A 22735-nucleotide genomic window follows, 5' to 3' on the forward strand; every position below is an offset into this window, starting at 1 on the left:
TACCTGATGACGGTTGCTTGTGTTGCAATCGAAACGTCGTGCTCTATTATTTAATTTATTTCCTTTCTACGTGACTTTACCGAAAGAACCAAAGAGTAATTCCTGCAGTCACGAAAGCTTCAAATAAAGTTTGAGCTAATCGTATCTCAACCAGTTAATCGCTGCGTCAAGGAGTCCAGTCGCATCATCTCTCCTGGATCGTTAACATATGTACCACTTCGCGGAACATTTACTGTCCTGCTACGAAGTGGATTTTTGGGGTTGTGCTGCACAGCTCTGCGACGTGATGCCAGTCTGTGGCGTGTGTCGTTCGTCATGTGGTTCTTTTTTTCACGTGAAGCGAAACGTCGGACACATCACGCCGAACAACACCGCGGCACAACGCGAAAAAAAACACACATCGGAGAGTTTGCGTGATCGTGTTAGGGGCATGCTGGCCACCGCCACAGTAACGTGGAATTTCCACCGCTGGCTCAGGGAGGACGACACTTTGACTTGGGCTTTTTGAAAATGAGCACTTGGCCAATAAGGTATTTTTTGCGAGGACGCCCCTTGAGCCACATGTGTTGTCTTGATGGTGAAGGCGTGACTGCCCTGCGGTGATTTACCATCACGTTTTACATGACGGACGCACATCTGCGAGAACAATTGTTCCCAGGGAAGGGCTTTGGCTGCCCTAGTTTCCACCCCCCCCCCCGCTATCCCCCCTTCTCGCCTGCCGCATGCTGCTGCTGCTGCCGCGAGGGTTATTTTTGGCCTCCGGTAACGAAGCCACGGAAGCAAATCACGCGGCGACCCACGGTCACAAGCGCAAACGCGGTGTGAACCAACACCAGTGCATTACGCACACGTGCCTGCTAAACACGCAACAGCATTACACGACAGCATGTAGCCGTACCAGCCGATTAGTCTTGATGACGAATTTGTAGCCGCTTGTAATTGGGTCACGTAAAAGATGATGGCGCAGGCGCTGCAAGTGATTGCGCACGTGACTGCTGGAGGAATGGCCTCCACTAGAGAGGGCTTGTAGAGAGCCCCTCCCGAGGTGACGTTGGCCTCCACTTGAGCCGGAAGTGGCGGTAGCGTGTCTGTGTATTGGTTGTGCGTCTGAAAAGTGTACGTTGAGCGTCAGGTGTGGGGGGCATGCGCTGGAGCATCATTTTATAAATATTTTTTTCTATCTACATGGCTTTACCGAAAGACCCAAATAATATTAAAACAGAACATGCCAATTCGTTACGAGTACAGCACACCGGTGTGTCGGAGAGCAAATCCACAACATTTACAAGCTGAGCACAATTTGTGCATTTACTCTCCAACAGAGCCGCCGTATTCTCTACACATTGTTTACGGCAGTTTCCACATTCTTCTGCAAGAATAATTGCCCCATGTGTGCTCCCGGCTCTTGGGCTTGATTAAATTATTTATTTACATATTGACTTTTTCATTAGTCGAGGGGGAAGGGTGATTATTGTTTTTTTTTGTTAAATATCAATACACACGAACAGGTAACTTTGTTTAGCTGGAATCGGCCACTTAAAAAAACGTACAATTAGGATGTTCCTAATGAGCACAAGTTATGTTCGCATGCAATAGTTTTCTCACATGTAGAGAGTTACAACTTTGCGTACTGTAGCTGAAATTCGCCACTTAAAAAATCTGTACAATTACATTGTTCCTAATGAGCACACGTTGATTACGTTCAAGTGCCATTGTTTACTCGAATGTAACAGAAATCACGTTGAAAGCCACTTGGCATCTCGTTTTAATAATGCAGACATTTTAGGCAAATAGCACTTACAATGTAAACATGTACCGGTCCAGCTGCATTCGTTAAAAGCAATAGCATTGATACTTTGATGAGTGTGTGCAGTAAGCTACTGATGTAATTTTAAAAAAAATGTACTTTGAAATGCGTGGGTAGCAAATATAAATCAAAACTTCGCATGCAAAATGTCCACACGCAGTACTTATTGTTGCATGATTTTCAAGCTGGTGGCGCTGTTTTTTTTTATGAAGTCGGAACAATAAACGGCTCGGCTAATGAGAGCGAGTTCACGTGGTTGGTAGTTGATTCTCTCCATAATGTATCCTCCACCTTTCCCCACCCAGCCTCCACCTTCCCCTACATACAACAACCATCTTCACTATTTCCCTATTATACCAAAACATAGAGATTTCTTGATGGCGAAAGCCGACGTGTTAAACTTTACACTATGGGAACCTCATTTGCCAGTAAAAATATGATAATTGGTTCTTTACCCTTCTATCTGGCAACAAAACTGAAACCTTTTTACAAGGAGTCATGTTTGCATAGACCGCAATACCTGCAGTCATAATACAAACAAAAGAACATAACTCTGATAATGTGCACTGTCCTTAAAGCCTTTTGGCGTCATCTGGTCCAACCCATATGAGACTAGGCTCTAAGGAAAGCTGTCTCGGGTGTGGATCAATCAACTTTAAGGACAGTGCACATTATCAGAGTTATGTTCTTTTGTTTGTATTATGACTGCAGGTATTGCGGTCTATGCAAACATGACTCCTTGTAAAAAGGTGTCAGTTTTGTTGCCAGATAGAAGGGTAAAGAACCAATTATCGTGTTAAACTTTGTTTTAGTTTTTTTTCTGGCGCCTCTTGCGCCCCACGGTATGTTTGCACTGTCTCTTTCGATTCGCGTGTGCTCGTGTCAGTGTTAAACTAAAACAGCGAGTGTACCTTCACGTGTACTGGCCGTCCTCGGCTTACGAACCTAATTCGTTCCTAAGACCCGTTCGTAAGTGGAACGGTTCGTAAGTCAGAACACACCAATGCACTGCATTTAAATTCCCGCACGGTCAGCGTTATGAAACGTGTTACGGCTCAACAACAAGAAGAGAAGCATCGTTACACTCGCTACATCTCACGAAGGGTCCCTCCTCTGAACAAAATAACTCCACGGTTCAGTTTTTAAGTGCGAGTTCGCGTTTTAAATCGATGTTATTTCTTACGTATATTTTTCATAGAAGCTGGATTGTAAGTTGCGGTTGTTCATAAGTCGGGCGTTCATAAGTCGATGGCTGCCTGTACCTATTTCTGGCACCTCTTGCTCTGACTATATTTGCACGTTTTTTGTACTTTTTATGTTTCGTTTAATTAGTCGTGCAATATTCTAGAACGACCGTCTACTCCTTCTCTGCCAAATTATGTTTGTGTCATCCCTTGTAAAATCGCCGGGCAACTGGCTAAATGGGATTATCCGTGTACGCATGAAATAAACCTCGAACTCTCTCCTTCGCGCCAATCATACGTCGGTACACTCCTGCCCATCATCCTCGTCAGTTGTCGGTCACGGACCGAGCAGGGTTAGCGAGGTAGGCGGCAACGTTGCAAAGCTGAAATGCACAGGAAATAGGCCCCGAGCTGATCTATTGTTACCGACACCGCAACACTACACTATACGGATATTATTCTGCACTATTTATTGTCGACGAATTGTTTTTATTTGTATCGGCTTTTTACATGTTTCATTACATTATTTAGTGTTTAGTTTATTTGGCATACAGTACAGTACTTATTTCAATTGTGATGTTGGAAACTGTGGGTTGCCGTGAACCTAACCCCCTGATTTAGGTCAGGCTTGAGGCTTGAATATTGCCGTTTTGACTTTCGCGGAACTTTCCAAGAACGTAACCCCCCCTCCCCCCTCGATATTCAGGGGTCTCCTGTACTGTCACTGACACTATAACACGATACTGGCATCTACTGGTACTGTAACACGAGAACACCGCATCGCTAAGTAAATGCTCGGCTAACTATGCAAGCACACGTGATAACCCTCCGTCTTTGAAACGGTGGCCTTCAGCATTTTACTCGACGAGCGCTCAGTGGCTGATCGAGCTCGAACGCTCGATATGCTAGCCGAGGTTGCATATCGGTCGAGGACCCCCCCCCCACCCCCGCCCCCGCCCCGTGCAAACGCGTGGCTGACCAGGAGGCAACGAGGCTTCAACAACAGTCTGTACGCACAGTACGTTGAACTTCTTTCGCGCCGTACGTAGCCAACCGTGCCAATCAGCAACAGCGCCCTCAAAATGTTCGCCGGCAGCTGCAAGGCAGGTCTCTTGGGTTCTGATGGCAGTGGTGCAATTTCAAGTGATTGCTGTTCTTCCAAGTGAAACCGCGAACGACGCTCCCAAACACCATGCGAGTTCCCCTTCTCCACCTGTAGATGGCGGGGCTAGCGGAGGGTTTACATTTCTGGAGGGCGTTATGGGGTGTCCAGCAACAGAGCAGGGAGATCGCTACAGTACACGAACGACTGTTAATTAGTTTTTGGGCCAAATGCATCTTCATGAACATTGTGGATCTCAATGCAACGAAGTCGACAAACGACAGACGCCCTTCAAGAATGCCATAGGTGAAATGAGGGTTATATATGTTTGTTCTTGTTACATAATACAGTACGTTTATAAAACGCGCCCTAATTAGCCTTTTTACAGGAGAAGGGGTGCCATTGATATCTTGCTTAATATGCAGTTGGCTACAAACATCACGCAATTGCATTATGTAGTAAATATATACTGTATTACCATACACGTGCACAAAGCAACACATGCACACCACCTATGTGTTGCACAGCACATGTAGTAGTCGTGCTGTTATACAGTCATCACAACATACGCGCATGTTTTTTTTTTTCATAAAGTCAAAGCACACATCTGACAGAACAATAATCGGCTTGGCCCAAGCGAGCGAATCGATGTGATTGGTATTAGCGAGTCTCTCCGTGTCTCCGCCACCACCCCCCTACTGCGCCTGGTTCACCCCTCTTCCTGATAGCCCCCTCCCCTCCCCTGTCCTGCTCCCTGCACCACCCCTGCATCGTACACCACCCTCTCCGCACTCTCGCACGCGGCCGCCCGGTGATGCTCGCCGCTCCGTTTGCGAATCCGCGAGCGCGCATTTTGCCATGAGCGCGGTGCGAGAGACAGAGAGCCCCTGTCTGGCGCAAGGGCCGCGTGCGTTCGGCGCTGTTGCTCAATCTCCCCGCGCAATGCTTCCCCAAACTCGGCAAAACTCCGCCTCTCTATCTCTCTGCTCCACACTTATAACTCTGTTGCTGTGACCTCCCCGCCCATCCTCTTCACACCCAGCACGTCTCTCCACCGGCATAGCTTTCGTCACCTCCTCGTTCCTGTCAGTAACAGCAGCAGCAGCAGGGGTAGCTGTCGCAGCAGGTAGGCAGGCAAACGGGAGGGCGGGCGGGCAGCATTGCCGGAGACGCCTACCCGGTGTTGCTCTCTTGTGTGCGTGTGCTGTCGTGGGGGTTTGGAGACGGCTGCGCTCACTTAAAGTGGAGCGCGGTTCAGCACCACGGACAGCGCCTCGGGACTGCGAACAACTCTTAAACCAAGCAAGGCACGGCGCTGGCTGCAGTAAGCATTGTAACACAGCTGCTGATTTGATCTCTATCGATGATGACAGTTTATACATGTTAATTGACACCCTGCTGCTTAATAGGAATGCCGAAACGATACGGCGATTAAAAATACGGACCGTCCGACTTTGTATGGCGTTTCGATTCCCCAAACATTTTGTCAAAACGTCAGCAGCAGCGGTGTTGCGCTCCCGGATACGCGGTGTCGTCTGGCAACTCTGCGCTGTTCGTAGCTGTGCCGGTGCCGGCCGAGACTGCAACCAAGACACCAAACGGCGTGCGGGTTTTCTTAAGATGGTAGGGGGGGGTTACTCCTTTCAACAGTGTCTTTGAAGCTTTATAAAAAAAGACCCACAGTTCACACGCACACGTATATATAAGCGAACAGTATGAACAAGAGATTGGATACTGGTATATAATTTGCAGAAGACTACCATATGTTAAACGAAGAAGACGACACACACTGCAGACTCTAGTAATAAATACTGCAATAAGTGTATGAAGCACGCCCAACAAAACCGTTCTACAGCACAGAGGCGAGGGAAAAAAACACCGATGCCTTGATCAATATGCATTCGAGTACATACATAACGCAACATCGTTGTGCAACGTAGATGTGATAACATATACCTAGAAAACGCATGCACATATATACACGGCCTTTGTATTAAACAATCTTGCATGGTAAGACGGCGTTTTTCTTGCGTAGAGTTCTCGCATAAAACGCCCTTGATTTTTTTTAATAAAGTCGCAACAATCATCCACTTATCCTAAGCGAGCGAATCGCTGTGGCTGATATTAGTGAGTCTCCCTGTGTCCGTCTGCGCCACCACTCCCCACCGGGACTGGATCGCCCCCTTTCATCCACTACCCCTCCCCCCCTTCACCCTCCCCTGCTCCCTCCACCGCCCCTGCATCGTACACCACCCTCTCCGCACCCTTGCGCAAAGTGCCCGGTGACGCTCTCGCAGTTCCGCTTGGGAGTCGGCGAGCGCGCATTTTTCCAGAGCGCCGCGGTGCGAGAGAGCCCCTGTCTGGCGCGAGAGCCGCGTGCGTTCCACGGCGTTACTCTGTGTCGCGCGCAAAGCTTCCCCCAACTCGGCAACTCTGCCCCTCTCTCTCTCTCTCCTCCACGTCTATATCCTATTGCTGTGACCTCCCAGCCCATCCTCTTCATCCAGCACCCCACCCCTTCGCCCCCCACCCCCACTCTCCTCCCCGGTTTCATTTCACCTCCTCCCCATCCCTGTCAGTAGCGGCAGTAGCTGTAGCAGCAGGCAGCAGTTACCGCACACTCCTGCTCAGCGTTCGTGCTTGTGTGCGTGCGTATGTGTGTGCTCGTTCGCTCTAACGAAGTGTTTTTTTAAAGACAGTCGGCTGCGCTCACTTTAAGTGGAGGGCAGTGCGGAGCGTCCCGATTCAGCACCACGGACAGCGCCTCGGAATTGCGATGATCTCTTAAATCAAACAAGGCGTAGCGCGGGACTAACATAGTTTTATATCGCTACAACACAACAGCCGTCTCTCGTGGCAATTAAGGTACTAGCTACAGTTAGTTAATGCTACTAAATAACTTAGAATAGCAATAGAGTACCGCAATTGAAATACGGGACTGTCTGATTTTTGTGTACGCATTTTTGTTTTGCTCGCCAGAAGTGTTTAAAACGAACGTCGGCGTGGCGTGCGCGTTCCGAGACCACCGCTAGTCGTCGACTCCCCTGCGGTTGTTACCTGACGGCGCCGGCTCAACCAGTGGAGATCTGGATTGCAATGCAACGAAGACGACACACAGCAGCCCGTCTCACATAGAAGGGGGAGGGGGGGATTCCCCTTCAAAGTTGTCGCTGCAATTAACAATAAAGACTGCCAGCGTATAGATAATAAGTACACATTACATTTATAATAGAAGGAATATTTACATATAACAATAACAATCGTACTATACACACACACAAGGGGAAGACGAAGCAAAGCATTAACCGTGTTAATGCACAGTGCAATAAGCGTGTAAAAAAAGGAGGGAGAGGGATCCTCCCTACCGGCTCATGCGACAAAGGCGAGGAATCATGTGGCCGGGCGTGCAAGCGCTGCTGTCGGCACAGGCCTGCTGGCTACTTCTGGGTGCGCCCACGTCGGCCGAAAGGGATCGCTACGACCAGTGCAAGAGCATGATTCACACGGAGGAGGGGCCCGGCTGGGAGTACCACGCGTGCCAGCCCGAGGCGACCGACATGACCAAGTTTGCCAAGGTGCGCCTCGACCCGCCGGACATCACGTGCGGGACTCCACCTGACCACTTCTGCACCCTGGTACGTCCACCCCACCCCTAACCTCCCCTTCATTGCTCATCATTGCACGGTGATTCGGGGGAAAAAATGTTTAACGATGACTCGCATGCCAACCCAATCATGGGCTTATCGAACAAAAACGTGTTCACTTAATTTGCTTAAAGAGCAGAGAAGGACGGATATTTATGCATGTATGTTGAACTTGTTTCGCATCTCTACGGAGGCAACCATGCTAGCCGTGCTAATATCCCTTGCGAGGTAGACCAGAGCACATTTTAAATGCGGTAAAAGTGTGCGTCTAAAATTAGCTTGGAGCGGTTACTCACGTTATTTCACACCACCAAGTGACTGGTGGACATTCCATACAGCGGTGTCCGGTGTATACATAGGATAAATACCCACTGTTGGCTTCCCACAAATTCGTAGATGTTCGTAGAAATACAAGAAAATATCAAATGAATGATACTTATGGAAGTATTATTATAATAATTGACAGCTATTTGCTCAAGCCACTGCTAAAAGAAGCCGGTCCCACCAAGTGTCAGTCGAGCGGGGGTTGGGTGACTATCCTCCGCAGGGCTGGCTACTGCGGGTTGGTTACGCGAGCTTTTTGTTTCATGCGACTCATAGATCCATCAGTGCTTTAAAATGAATACAAGATGCATATCTAATACATTATTAAACTCACCAATTGATGTGAATGGATGAGGCTGTCTATGGTACGTAGTATGCATGGTTTAGACTTGGATCATGTAATGCATATTGGAAGCTTCCATGTACAAGTGGAAAGAGTCAACTTCTCACTGGCGCTTCTTAACTTTTCTAAATAAAACAAACTCAGCTCCATTCAAGTATGGGTAGGGACTGAGGTGGTTAACTCTAATGGGCGTAGTTTGAAACGTTAACCTCTGCTCGAGTGATAAAATCAGCAAAACTTATTAAAAATATATATTTATACACCCACACGCATTACCCATGCATGGCCTAATGCCATTTATAATGAGTGTCTCATGCATGCAGACCGTGCAATATTCATGCTCGTGTTAATATTATAAATTCGAGCGCGGTTCATTCTAAATGAGTTCCACAATGAAGAAATTATCGCTTACTTCCGCTGTAAATATCACCGTGTTTATTTAGCTGCTGTGTGCGCATGCCTCTGCATATGCCATGCACTGTTTAAGGCGCAGGAAAACAAACCCGGCCAAATAAGGTGTTCCAGATTGCTTTTTTTAATCACATATTCCAGGCATAGTGAAGTGTTTTTTGCCAAATCACTACATACGTATATAAAACACAATGTCAATGTGCACAATGGCGGTATAAATTACTCGTTAAATAAAATCATGCAATTTGCAATATTATATTAATATCCCCCCTAATCTTCTCATCTTGTGTTGGCTACTCCATGCTGTAAACTCGCGTTAGTTTGCTTTTACTGCATATACAAAAGTACAGTATGTGTGCGCGCATATATATTCTTAGGTTTTTTCGGTAAAGTCACGTGTTGCCTCCGAAACGTCGTGATTTTTATTTTATTTTACTTTTATTAATTTAGATTTTTTTACCTACGTGACTTTACCGAAAAAACCTAAGAATATGAATACTTGCAGTCACGAAAGCTTCAAATCTAGAATGCGCGCATATACTCACCACAAATCAACGCACATTACCCATGCACGGCCTCATGCCATCTATACAATTGTGCATGGCCGTGATTGTGCACAGCACCGGCTCACATTGGACACATGAACCGAGTCTCAGAGAGCACATGCAGACACGGGTGTACCTGCATGGCCTGGCACATCAGGGACATCATACCAAAGGGTGTAAAGTGGCCGAGTCTCATTTTCACACATTAGGTTTAAGATGTATATATATATAGATAAACCAGTGGCATAGTCCAGAAATTGTGCATCCTGTGTTTTATGCAGCTCAGAGCAGCTGTCGGGGTGGCATTTGCAGTAAGCGGATGGTGGACGAGTAATGATTGTGTCCACTCAATCCGCTCCTAAAAGCGCTTACGCAATGGGGTCACTCTCTCCGACGAACGCAAAGGGAGTTTAGAGTAACATCGGCATTGGCAGGCTTCCCAGATGCGCGAAAAATCCGTACATTCTACTTCAGACGTTGCTGAGAACAAATACATTTTAAAAATAATTTGTGCATGAACATGAGCAGGGTAAACCGGTGGATCAAGTGAGCTCTCATTTCAATGGGAAGTTAGCGTATCAAGTGCCCTCTCGCAATGTAGCAAGTGGAGAGTTATTTGATTGTGGTATTGTCATTCACTTCTTAAACCAAAGTGTTGTTAATGCATCGGCTTTCTCGCAGCGGCTGTTCACAACAATATGAATATCATGTTTTTTTTACCTCAAAGAGCAACTACAATCGTATTGTAGTTGCTCAATTAGGTTTCATGAAATGTGCGATGATTATTTTTGAAGTAAAATATGCAAGGAATGACGTATATTTTGGATTTTGTTTTGTAAACAGATGCCGTTATTTTAAACGTAGAACTCGTTGCACATTCTTTATAATGAAATAAGCATTAGCTGAAGGTTATAGTCACAATAATAGAATAGCTTCACTCAACACCTTCTAGATAACCAAAATGTGAGATTTGCATTTGCAACTGATATGTACGGTTACATTTTTATATTAAAAAGAGATTTTATATAAAAGAAAAAATATTTTTTAATTCACGTAAAACAATCTCATGACAGAACGTGTAAAATGCAATTTCCAATTGCTTGTAACTAATATTTAATTTATCTTGTAAATTGTCTAATGCATCGTGATAATTGTTTAATCATGCTCGACATTTTCTGTAGCGGGATTCATTGTATTTTGTGCCATTCATTCATATTTTTTTATTGAAAAGTTTTGCTGGCTGGTGGGAGGGAGGGAGCATTGTCTTGTATCCAGTTAAAATGAAGGAATAACTTTCCATTCAAAACATGTAAAATGATAGGCAATAACCAGTGCGCTGCTCATCAGCGATGCAGGGCAAATTTTGGGATGTAAATTTAACCTGGCCGCTAAATCAGTGTGTGACCGTGCATCACCGTGTAAGCATTTCAGCAAGTAGGCAAATGATCTAAAACGTCTGCTTTCCAACTTTGTGGACGATGTGTGAGTCAAAACCCACGTGAGTTTAAAATCACGTACTCACAAGGCATTTTGCTAAATAATCAGCCCCAACTTCGACTTGCGCGAACACTGCTCACATAAGACCAATAACAACACAAATGTGTCCACTACTGTGTTTTGGTTCACTTCCATTACATTAGTTGTTGCATAAATAATAATTATTATGATCATGTAGCCAACCCAAAGCTGGGACGTTCCATGCATACAGTGCATTTGATTGATTGGAAATAATTAAAGCTCGGTGGAGTGAGTCTGAATAGCGTGCATTATTGGATTGCTTCTGAAGCATGCACAGTTATGCGTCGAGGGATTACAAACCAGTTGGGGGGGGGGGGGCATAAGAGGAATTTGGGCCAATACGGGAGCAGACACCAATGAAGCCAAGCAAGCAGAAAGTCAGACTGAGTGAGAGAACACACAGATATTTGTAAATATCTTGCCCAGGCACATAGGCAGGCTATTTATAAGAGTGGTATGTGCGGGGGACACATCCAGGTTATATATTTACACTATATATGTCAACCTTGAAAAAGAGAAATGTCATCTCAATGCACTTTCATTTAAATTCAATAAAGGAAATCTATATATAAAGGTATATATATAGTGGACAGTCAATAAGTTCTGAGAGTGGAATATTACATGCATGCACACAAACCAACGCACATTGCCTTAACATTGGTTTAGCATTCAACATTGCTTTAACATTTAATGTAGCACACTTAACATACATTAATGTATTATATTTTATCACCGGTGTGTGAAATGAGCCTCGGAATAATGATTGGTGGTGGGGGGGAGGAGGGCGAGTTTGTATTTTTTATCTCAATGTTTTGAATCACCAATTAAATATGTATTCATAATTAGAGTCCATCCACTTTAGCCGAAAACGGAGAGTTTATTATGGAAATTCAAGTTTATACAACTTTCGGGGAGCGGTCGCACGGTAGGCAAGCACACCGGGTTGGACTTAAAATGTGGGATGCCTTCATGCAGGAGCAGCAGGTTCACCAAGGTGTGTACACTGTTTGTCATCATAAACAAAGGACAGAGTGCTCCACTTACATGTTAAAATCAATTACACTTTCATCTAGTATCATCTGAGAGCCCATTCATACAAATGCATCCATTGCAAAGGGAAACCTGAGATAACATAACGAAACAAATACCGCTGATTCATCCTCTCAGAACGTACACACAAGAGCTGGTTAAAAGGCACCTAACCGCGACCAACACAGCACACGAGAGGGTGGCGATGCCAGCGTTACCACCTGGCCACCTCCGTTCCTCCACCGCTGATTTATGCACGCCGCACCAATATTCACTTGTGGCGGACAGCCACGGTGCTGTGCGGCTCGCCACTGATGTGCATCACCCGTGAATCTATTGCAGGTCACCGGGGTTCGACTGGGCTGGGATAAAATAAACAACGGACACTCGTACCAGTTCAAAGTAGGAACAATTTATCAATTTCCCACATGTATTGTTCGTATATAGAGCCCTTTTATCATGCCGCTTGCTGGACGAAGGCCTTCCCGCACCACGGCGGACCGTGGGGATTATTTGACCACACTTACCCATGCTGGTCAGTGTGGGTTTGTAAGGTAAGCATAGATGTTGGACCGTAGTACAGTACAACAGTGGATTTTTATTTTACACTGCCCTCTGCTGACAATGTGGCCCCACATGTAAGGATCCAAAATCACATTGCCCAAAGCAATGACACAGCAGCCAATAGGAAAATGTCCCTGGATGTCAAATCTGTTTGTCTTTGCTCCCGACATTCCATCCATTCACCTTACTCTGAGTGGCTCACTTTGGAGTGTGTGTGTGGCCTTTTGTCCTCATTAAATTTGAGTACCGGATTTTTCAAGCTTAACAACAACAACAGCAAAAATAACAACCCTGCCCTCGTCAAATAATCGCGGAAAGCATGGTTATTGACCGAGCGAAAAAAGATGCATTTGAGTATTGACGGGCTGCCATTTTTTTCCTGCAAATAACATCAGGGATATAAATAATTGACCGTTTTATGGACAAAGTGACCACCTTCCTTGCCTTTCATTGGGTCAGGAATTCAAGAGCTCCCACGGACAGAGTGCGGAAGGGTTTACTGTACCAGCCTCCTGGGAGGCCCAGCTTTGATTGATAGGCTTTAAAAAAGCCTTACCAAGGTTGCAGCAAAAACATTTTGTAGTCTATAATCACTTGTGAAAAAATCAAAATACATATATACACTCCGTGACAAGATTTAGAATGAAGGGGGCTCGTAAATCCGAAAACGTATCTAAAACGCACGTGTGTGCCCTCACATGTTGGCTTATACGTATAAAAAGTAAGCGTTTCATTATCCAGCACAAAAGCGCTCAAAAAACCTGCTCAGGTCCACCCCCTTTATTTCCTGTCCTTGATTGCGGCAGCTTGCGGAGGGGCCTTCAATCCAGCAGCCAATGATGTTGACAAATAATGAGCTGCACGACGCACACGTGTTTCCAGAATGAAGAACACGACACCGCTATCTTCATTGACAGTCATCTTCAGCACAATCGATCCACTGCTGGCTGAAGGCTTTCCCAAGCCCCCTCCCCTTCCCCATATATCATGATATTGCAATGTCATAATCCACCTATCTTCATTTGAAGCATAAACCGTAATATGTGTACACATATATTAATACAGGGTGGTCCAAGAGTCAGGACACATTTATTTATGTTTTACACCGACATAAACACAATTGTATTGTTCATTCTGTAAGTTAATATTGTATCTATTATTAATACAATCTATTATTTCTTTTTCTTGTGGGGTCACCTCAAATCCGTCGTTCACAAAACTGGACCAAGAACCCTGAGTGAATTTAAACAACACACCATTGTCCATCACATTGGTTTGTTGGGTTAGATCACATGAATATAAATGTGTCGTTAAACCCGCCACAACATTTAAATGTTGCGAATTTTCTCCAACACACCGGTGTGCGGTGCTATTAACGAATTGGCACGTTCTGTTTACGTGACAAACCTTACTAATTGGCTATGTCGGGTGGTGGCGGGTTTGACGACACTTTTATATTTATGCGATCTAACCCCAAAAAAACCTAGATTATGTTTGAACACTTGTTGAAATTAATTAAATTCCCCATCTGTGATTTCTTAAAAGAATAATATATAATTCTATGTGGCTTCACTTTTGGGCCACCATATATATAATATGTGCTACGGTTTCAGGCTATGGCTCTTTTTAAAATAAGTGAAAGGTTATATGTCAACGTATTCTCTCATGTCGTTGCTGTTCTTTATACTGAAGGCCAACTGAGCAGCATTATCCACGGCAGTAGAAATTGTTTTCTGTTAAAAAGCAGTAAAATACATGAGTGTAAGACATTTTCAATTCATGCTTCCTTATCCACTGCAAGCATATGTGTTGATGTTTACTCTATTAAATATCATTACAAAAACAAAATTACAAAAATAGGATAGGTTTTTATATATTAACAAAACAAATTAATTTTAATTGTGTCCATACGTAATGCGACATAACAGTAAAGCCAGCATTGATGACGTCTTAAACGCTAACCCCAGCCTGTCGCTACGAGTCGAGACACACAACCCGGCAAGATCACGTGGCGAGCACGTGCGTCAATCCACCGCTAGATGAGAGCCCTCCTCACGCCCGGTTCATGGAGGTTGTTTAACGAACTTCATCGCGCTGGTGGAGGTGGGTGCGTGTGGGTACAGAGCCCCGCAGCCCATATCGCCATCTGTTTCGCACGGTCACGTCCCATCTAGGCGCTATGTAGGCTCACCGCTGCTTAACTACTTCCAAGATCTGACGAAAAGGGCTACACGCCGGATGATTAAGTCAGAGGCTCGGGTAAGTACAACCAAACCTTTAATACATATTTTTTACACGTTCCTGTTTAAATATCAAGCGCACTGAACAATTCAATTGCGAGAAAATAAATCCAAAACAGTGGCGACCAAACGCGCAGAGTGGTGCACGTTCAGCACCTCGGTCGCCCAACGCTATCAAGTACGACAGCCGCGACGTCACAATCTGTCCTCTCCCACCGCCCCCACCAGCGACCCCCCCCCTACCCAAAGCCCCCCTCCCCCACTCCACCCCCATCATACATTAATAATGGCGATTAAATTGGAGCTAAGTGAAATCTCTCCCTCCTCCTCCCTCGCCAAACCGTTTCCCTGCTGGTCTACCTCCGGCCAGCAAGCCGCCCCCACCCGCTCACATCATCGCCCCCCTCCCCTCCTCCCCCGCTTCACGGCCGCTTTCATCCCGGTTATCACTCCCCGCCCGCTCGCGTCAGCATATTACGTTACCATATCGGCCGCGACGGACAGATACGCCGGCTATATTTGGCAGAAGATTCAGCAGGTCCAGCGCGGCGATGATGACCGGTGGATGAAGGGGAATGAAAGGCTCGTGCCCTCTGCAAGAGAAGGGGGGGTGGGGGTGGGGCTTGCCTCCAAAAAAAATCAATCGCTTGACTTCAGTTGTTGGGCCAAGTCTGTTTTTTGACAGCCGTTTTTGATTGATAAGCCTTATAACTTTTTTTTTGCCACCGCCTTAAGCTACAACAACAACAACAAAAAAAGCGTGGCATCCTTCATCGAAAAGCCAACGATGACGGACGGTCCAAAAGGTGGCGGGAGTGAATTTGTGGTTGGTCGTGCGACCGGCTAATCTGGCCACGGAAAACGAATAATATCAAAACGTAAAATGTGATTTACGTGATTACCGAATAAGCATTTGGTTTTGGTTGAATTTGAAAAAAATAAGAAAAGGAAAACCCCCTCTGGGTTCTATTCAATGAAGATTTATTACAATTATATATTTTTCCCACATCCCATCATAAATTAAACTTTTGCAATTGTTATTTTGTTTTGCGGGCATTAGGCCTTTTTCATTGCTTTATTTCAGTGATAATATAAATGGCACGCAATTCGCTTAACACATACTTTTCTATAAAGTTTGGCAGATGACTTTTAAGTCCCATCAGTATAATAATTAGTACGCACTCAATGTCTTATCGACCGGTGGCTGGTGGATCACATGATGGGGAGTGGTGGCACAGTGGTTGCTCACCCGACGACCTAAGTTCGATTCCTGCTCACAGCCAACATCAGTGACGAATATCTCATCCTGTCCTGGGCCTTACCTAGGTTGACTGAGCATTAAACGAGTACCTAGGGCAGTGTGTAAACATCAGCACTAAGGGAGACCGGGTGTGGTGTTGGCCACCAACCCCTTTAATGCGCCGTGTTGGCCTTTATAGGTGCGACTCGCAAACAGCACTTGCCCCAAGAGTTAATTGGGCTATACAGGGGATCTTTGCCTTTTTTGTGATGTCAAGTGGCTAGGAGATGGCAGTCCAGCGAGGGGATTGATGAACCCATCTGTGTGGTGCTCTGAACGTTATCGCTGTGTGTAGGGGGGGGCGGGTTCTCTGGGTACAAAACACTCGATACAAAAATGTAACCGACCGTACAGACACACTGCAGAACCCTCCTGAATAAGAGTCATTAGACTGTTTATCACGTCGCCTTTCGCGACCAATAGACTCACTAAAACGTTGCTGCATCAATAATTACATTACGATGTTACATAACATTTGTATATGCGTGGAGTGTGGGGTTTTTTCCTGGATAATGACATTGTTACATGAAACTCTAAGCTCATAAACACTGCCATTTTCTGGAACCAAGGTGTAAATTTAGTTGGGTAGCAAAGCTTTGAATTCAGATGTGCTTGCCTTCACGTCTCGTGTAACATTCACAACATGTTAAACCTAGACATCACCATACGTGTGAAGTGATCAGTATCAGGTCTCTGAAGTAAACATCACTAACAAATGTATCATACTGTACAATGATGCCAATTGAGGTTTTGTGGAGTTTTTTTTTATTGTCTCTAAATTTATCTAATCCTAACCATACATATAATTATATTCTTAGGTTTTTTCGGTAAAGTCAAGTAGGTAAAAAACATTAAAATTAATAATGGTAAAATTAAATAAAAATCACGACGTTTCGGAGGCAACACAAGCTTCCGTCTTCAGGTGGAACCGTCACAGCCACGACAGCTGTATCAAGTACAGCTGTCGTGGCTGTACTTGATACAGCTGTCGGTTCCACCTGAAGACGGAAGCTTGTGTTGCCTCCGAAACGTCGTGATTTTTATTTTATTTTACTTTTATTAATTTTAATGTTTTTTACCTACGTGACTTTACCGAGTAAAAACCTAAGAATATGAATCCTTGCAGTCACGAAAGCTTCAAATCTAGAATATATAACCATGTATAGAGATGGCTACAGTAAAAACATCACTCTTGTAAGCACGGAGAACGATCGCGGGAGAGACAGAGTTTCAGTTTCATTTACTTGGTATAGCCCTGTGAAAGGGAGAGGGTGTGTCTGTAAAATTTACCGTCCATTATTTCTCTTCGAAAAAGGTTTGGCGTGGTGCAAAATGCTAAGCGAAATGTAAATTTTAACTTAAATAAAAATGAGTCAGGGCACAATTTAACACGAGCTGACTGATAATTTCTGAAACATCATTCCTCGTCCTTACACTGCACACAGCTTACCAAACCTGAGAGATTAAGGTAAAGTTTGACAAGAGTGCGAAACAATCGCAAAGAAAACCAAATCTGTATATATATGACATGTCAATACAGTATATATGAAACGTCCATTTTGTATAGCAATTACTAAGCTGGGATTGTAATGCACATGATCACATTCGAGTGTCTTGCGTCTGGGTTCGATTCCTTGTCATGAACAATGCCGGTGGCAACGGACATCGTAAACTCCCGTCGGTCATCTCAGCTCAATACACAGCTGCGTCAATACTTTGAACTCTAGGTGGACCTAACCCTGCTGCACCACTCTGCACTTATCATCATCATCACCAGCCACGGTATATCCACTCCTGGATAAAGGCCCTCCCCATGCCGTCGCCATCCCTATTGGTCTTGCCTTGCCCACGATCCATCAAACTCCTGCACAAAAAGATGATCTCATCGTTATTTTGCGGTGGTCATCCGCTTAGACGTGTTCCTCTCCCTTAGCTGCCATTCCGTCACTAGTCTCGTCCAGCAGCCACCACCCCTCCTCGCGATGTGCCCTGCCACCAAAACCTACTCAGTGTTCTTGACAACGTTGTGTCTGTTCCTTGCTCTACAAGCTATCTTCACGTATATCAGTGTAATCTGTGTCAGTTACCTAATCCATGTGTTCCTCGCATGTTGAACTTCTTTCGCACAGTACGTAGCCAACCGCGCTAATCGGAGGTGCGGGGGTAGGACAACAAACTAAACACAAAAAAGCAGTTCTAAAGAAATGTGGTTTCAATCTCGATTATTTAAAAGCGCGTAGCTCCGGTGCCTTCCTAATATCGGAAGGAATAGCATTTCCCAATGGCCACAGATGCACATCTGAGAGTGCGCGATGCAGTGACCGTCTTTGTTCGATGGCTATGCCCACCTCAATCACGTTAGGTGAATGCAAAGCACAAGTTCCTCAACAGTCTTACCATGTGCACACGGGGACATGAATAAATGGCTCATTTTCCTGGGAAAGCCACACGGAATCTTTAGACACTTTCTCAGAAGGGTCCTGCTTTGGAATGTTTTTGCCCACACCAATCGTGACGTTGTATTTTTTTGTAGCTACGGAAGAAAACCAGAGCATGCGGGGAAAAGGGGGGTAGATTACACAAAGTCTTCACAGAAAGGCGCCCAAGTCGGGAATCGAACCGAGGCCCTTCCTGCCGATGAGGCGCACGTGTTGATACTGCTCCACCGTGCCGCCCAGCCTCGCGCGCGCGCGCCTGCTAGGCTGTGTTCAACACTGCAAGACAGCCTCGCTGCCACCTGATTGGCTGTGTTCAACACTGCAAGACAGCCTCGCTGTCACCTGATTGGCTGTGTTCAACACTGCAAGACAGCCTCGCTGTCACCTGATTGGCTGTGTTCAACACTGCAAGACAGCCTCGCTGTCACCTGATTGGCTGTGTTCAACACTGCAAGACAGCCTCGCTGTCACCTGATTGGCTGTGTTCAACACTGCAAGACAGCCTCGCTGTCACCTGATTGGCTGTGTTCAACACTGCAAGACAGCCTCACTGTCACCTGCTAGGCCGTGTTCAACACTGCAAGACAGCCTCACTGTCACCTGATTGGCTGTGTTCAACACTGCAAGACAGCCTCGCTGTCACCTGATTGGCTGTGTTCAACACTGCAAGACAGCCTCGCTGTCACCTGATTGGCTGTGTTCAACACTGCAAGACAGCCTCGCTGTCACCTGATTGGCTGTGTTCAACACTGCAAGACAGCCTCGCTGTCACCTGATTGGCTGTGTTCAACACTGCAAGACAGCCTCGCTGTCACCTGATTGGCTGTGTTCAACACTGCAAGACAGCCTCGCTGTCACCTGATTGGCTGTGTTCAACACTGCAAGACAGCCTCGCTGTCACCTGATTGGCTGTGTTCAACACTGCAAGACAGCCTCGCTGTCACCTGATTGGCTGTGTTCAACACTGCAAGACAGCCTCGCTGTCACCTGATTGGCTGTGTTCAACACTGCAAGACAGCCTCGCTGTCACCTGATTGGCTGTGTTCAACACTGCAAGACAGCCTCACTGTCACCTGCTAGGCCGTGTTCAACACTGCAAGACAGCCTCACTGTCACCTGATTGGCTGTGTTCAACACTGCAAGACAGCCTCGCTGTCACCTGATTGGCTGTGTTCAACACTGCAAGACAGCCTCGCTGTCACCTGATTGGCTGTGTTCAACACTGCAAGACAGCCTCGCTGTCACCTGATTGGCTGTGTTCAACACTGCAAGACAGCCTCGCTGTCACCTGATTGGCTGTGTTCAACACTGCAAGACAGCCTCGCTGTCACCTGATTGGCTGTGTTCAACACTGCAAGACAGCCTCGCTGTCACCTGATTGGCTGTGTTCAACACTGCAAGACAGCCTCGCTGTCACCTGATTGGCTGTGTTCAACACTGCAAGACAGCCTCGCTGTCACCTGATTGGCTGTGTTCAACACTGCAAGACAGCCTCGCCGTCACCTGATTGGCTGCACGGTTTAAAGACGAACGACTTCCTCCCCCTGCAAGAAAATAAAGCGTCTGCAGCTTCTCCGGAGCCTGCAATTGTCCCTGGATGAGGCATTATGGTCCATTAGTCCCCATTAGAGGGCAGCTCACTCCACAACCCAAAGCCATTCTCTCGGTGTACGTTTAATGTATAACATCATCGTTGGGCCACAGCCAATGCCATTCACCAAGCGGGAAACAAATAGAATAATCATTTACCCTTATTGACACTTTTTTGTCTTAAGATCCACGTTACGCAATATATTTCAAAATCTCGTGGTTTTTTTTTTAACCAACTCAGGTCGGTCAATAAGATCGAATTTTCCTTCAGTTGCATTTATCTTGTCGGGCTGTTAATCGTTAATTTACATTTAAAGCAACATGAAACATTATCATGGTGTCGAGCAGTGATGTAACAAAAAATACCGGTCACTAAAATGTCAACAGCTTGTACATATTTCATTGGCATACAAAGAGAGACCGACCATATTGCATGGCCATTGATTAATATGAGACACATGGCCGTGCAGTATTAAACGACGAGATGCACACTCTATTTATGAACAAGTGCCTTCATCGGAGACCGTAGTATTTTAATGGGCGCACGGCGCGGTTATGGCTATATTCATGCTAATTGGTGGGCATGGGTAAGAGCACGGTCATTTACAAGTGAAAAAACCTTTTTACCCGTGATGTAGTGGTGCTCCCCGACAACATCACAGAGGGATTTTTAAATAATTAAGTGGTTGGCACTTAAGCGATCCTCCATCATGCATCAGTTCTTAAATTTTAAAAATAAATAATTGAGTAATTATGAAGATAAAGGTGCAGCCCTACGAATTTCTTGCTCGCACCGCCGCTAGCGGAAGGGCTTCTATCAGAGGCAGCTCTGGAGGGTGGTTTGGCCTGCTCAGTTATCAACCGCGGACGAACGAACAGTCATCAAAAGATTCACAGCTAAGGGTTAAGGGCGCAGCAATGCAATGACCTGCTCACTCCACTACAGACAGAAGGGCCTCCGCTGAAGGGAGATCTAGAGAGCCCCCTGAAAGGTTGTTTTGGCCTACTCTTCCACGCGGGTCAGACATCTCAAAACAGGTGGGAGTGCCCGCACTTAACCCCACCATGCGCGACTAGCCGAGCGACTCTGGTGTGCACGTTTACCGCTGGATGCAGAGCGCCGTGGCGGTTTGAACTATCGTGCCAGGAGATAAAAGCACACCCCTGGATTGTCAGTGTGCTCACCGTTATACCACAGCAGCATACACATAGTTGAGCGACGAACGTTAATTAATGACATCACAACACCAAATAAAACCAAATAATAACAATTCGTGTTCCGATGTTATCTTGATTGGGTATATTTACGCTTAATTACCTCGTATTTGTGCTTGCGACTTTCCTCAGCGCTTTCATTAAGCTGAATTAATTGAATAATGTTTTTGTTTTTACTTTTGTTCAGCAACCTTCAAGGCATGAAAATAGTCATTATGCAAATGGTAGCCTCCAATTAACTTTTTAAAAACTGCTAAGCTGCATTCTACTGCGGTAAAACTCATGGCACATACCAACATTCACATGTAATGATTTGAAATGAAATGGATAAAAGTCATAACGAGTGCTGACACCTCATAATACATTTTCCATATTTTTGTTCTTATCGTCTGCTTTGCTTAAAAAGGGCACATTTATTTTATTTTATACCCACGTGACTTTACCGAAAGAACCAGAGAGAGTATGGATTCCCGCAGTCACGAAAGCTTCAAATCTAGACCAAATTATATTGTTTTGTTGAATGACTAAAATACAGGGACACCGCTGTGGGTGTAATTGTTCTAGATTTGAAGCTTTCGTGACTGCAAGGATTCATACTTTTAGGTTTTTTCGGTAAAGTCACGTAGGTAAAATGATAATAAAAAAAAATAATAGAAGTTAATCTAGCTGTGACGGCCCCACCTGATGACGGAGACTTGTGTTGCCTCCGAAACGTCGTGATTTATTATTTTATTTTAATTATTACTTTTTTTAATTTTATTATTATTTTACCTTCGTGACTTTACCGAAAAAACCTAAGAGGATGGTGTAATTGTTCGTAAACTTGACTTGTAATCGACAGCTGAAACATCGGAGCAAGCCCCGCCACAAATCCCCCATCACCCCCAGTCTCTGTCAAGCCAGCAGTATAAATGTGTACACTACAGTAAAAGCCACTTGGCAGATCGCATGTGGTGGGCGTCAAAGTGTGGGTACTCCGACGTCTTTAAAGACGTGGGAGCAGTGTGGAAGAGTATGCCGAAGCACCCTATAGTTGGGCTGTCTTTAGAGTTAACTCCAGTGAAGGCTCTTCTGCCAGCGGTGCTGTGAGTAAGTAAATACAGGGCCGCACCTTAACATTTACTAAAAATAGAAATATCAAACAAAATCAATGAATGGAGCAAATTGAGGCTGTTGGAAGCGAATGTTGACCAAGAAGTGGCATCTATTCTCTGGACAGGACTCGGCTCTAAAGCCGCTACAGTATCAATCAAATGAGCCCAATGAGACGCGTGTTGACAGCTCAACTTAAGAATCTACCTTCGGCACAATTTTTCATCAAATAACCTCTCACGGTAATTGCCAGACCTTCCAGATGTTGTCTACCACAGAGCTGTCATTTTTTGGTATTCAGAATCAGGGTGTAGTATCTGCATAGCTGATAAAGGCGGTTAGAAGATGGAATAATAACCAACCCAAGGCCACTTCTCTCTTTATTCTTT

At 45.3% G+C, this 22735-nt stretch overlaps 1 protein-coding gene across 13 annotated transcripts in view; it reads left to right on the forward strand.

The window, feature by feature from the left end:
- Positions 1-22735, forward strand: part of LOC144948507 (netrin-G2-like) — a 176538-nt gene that overhangs the window by 101609 nt on the left and 52194 nt on the right. For 4 of the 13 annotated variants that reach the window (XM_078878047.1, XM_078878045.1, XM_078878051.1 and 1 more), the window contains one exon: positions 7073-7728. In XM_078878047.1, the coding sequence (XP_078734173.1) occupies positions 7465-7728 (264 nt within the window). In that variant the 5' untranslated portion in view covers positions 7073-7464. Of the gene's footprint in view, positions 1-6381; positions 7729-22735 lie in introns of those variants that run through there. The other 9 variants (XM_078878052.1, XM_078878054.1, XM_078878053.1 and 6 more) reach the window with 5 other exon arrangements.

This window comes from Lampetra fluviatilis, chromosome 49, assembly GCF_964198595.1.
Source record: "Lampetra fluviatilis chromosome 49, kcLamFluv1.1, whole genome shotgun sequence".
NCBI lineage: Eukaryota > Metazoa > Chordata > Hyperoartia > Petromyzontiformes > Petromyzontidae > Lampetra > Lampetra fluviatilis.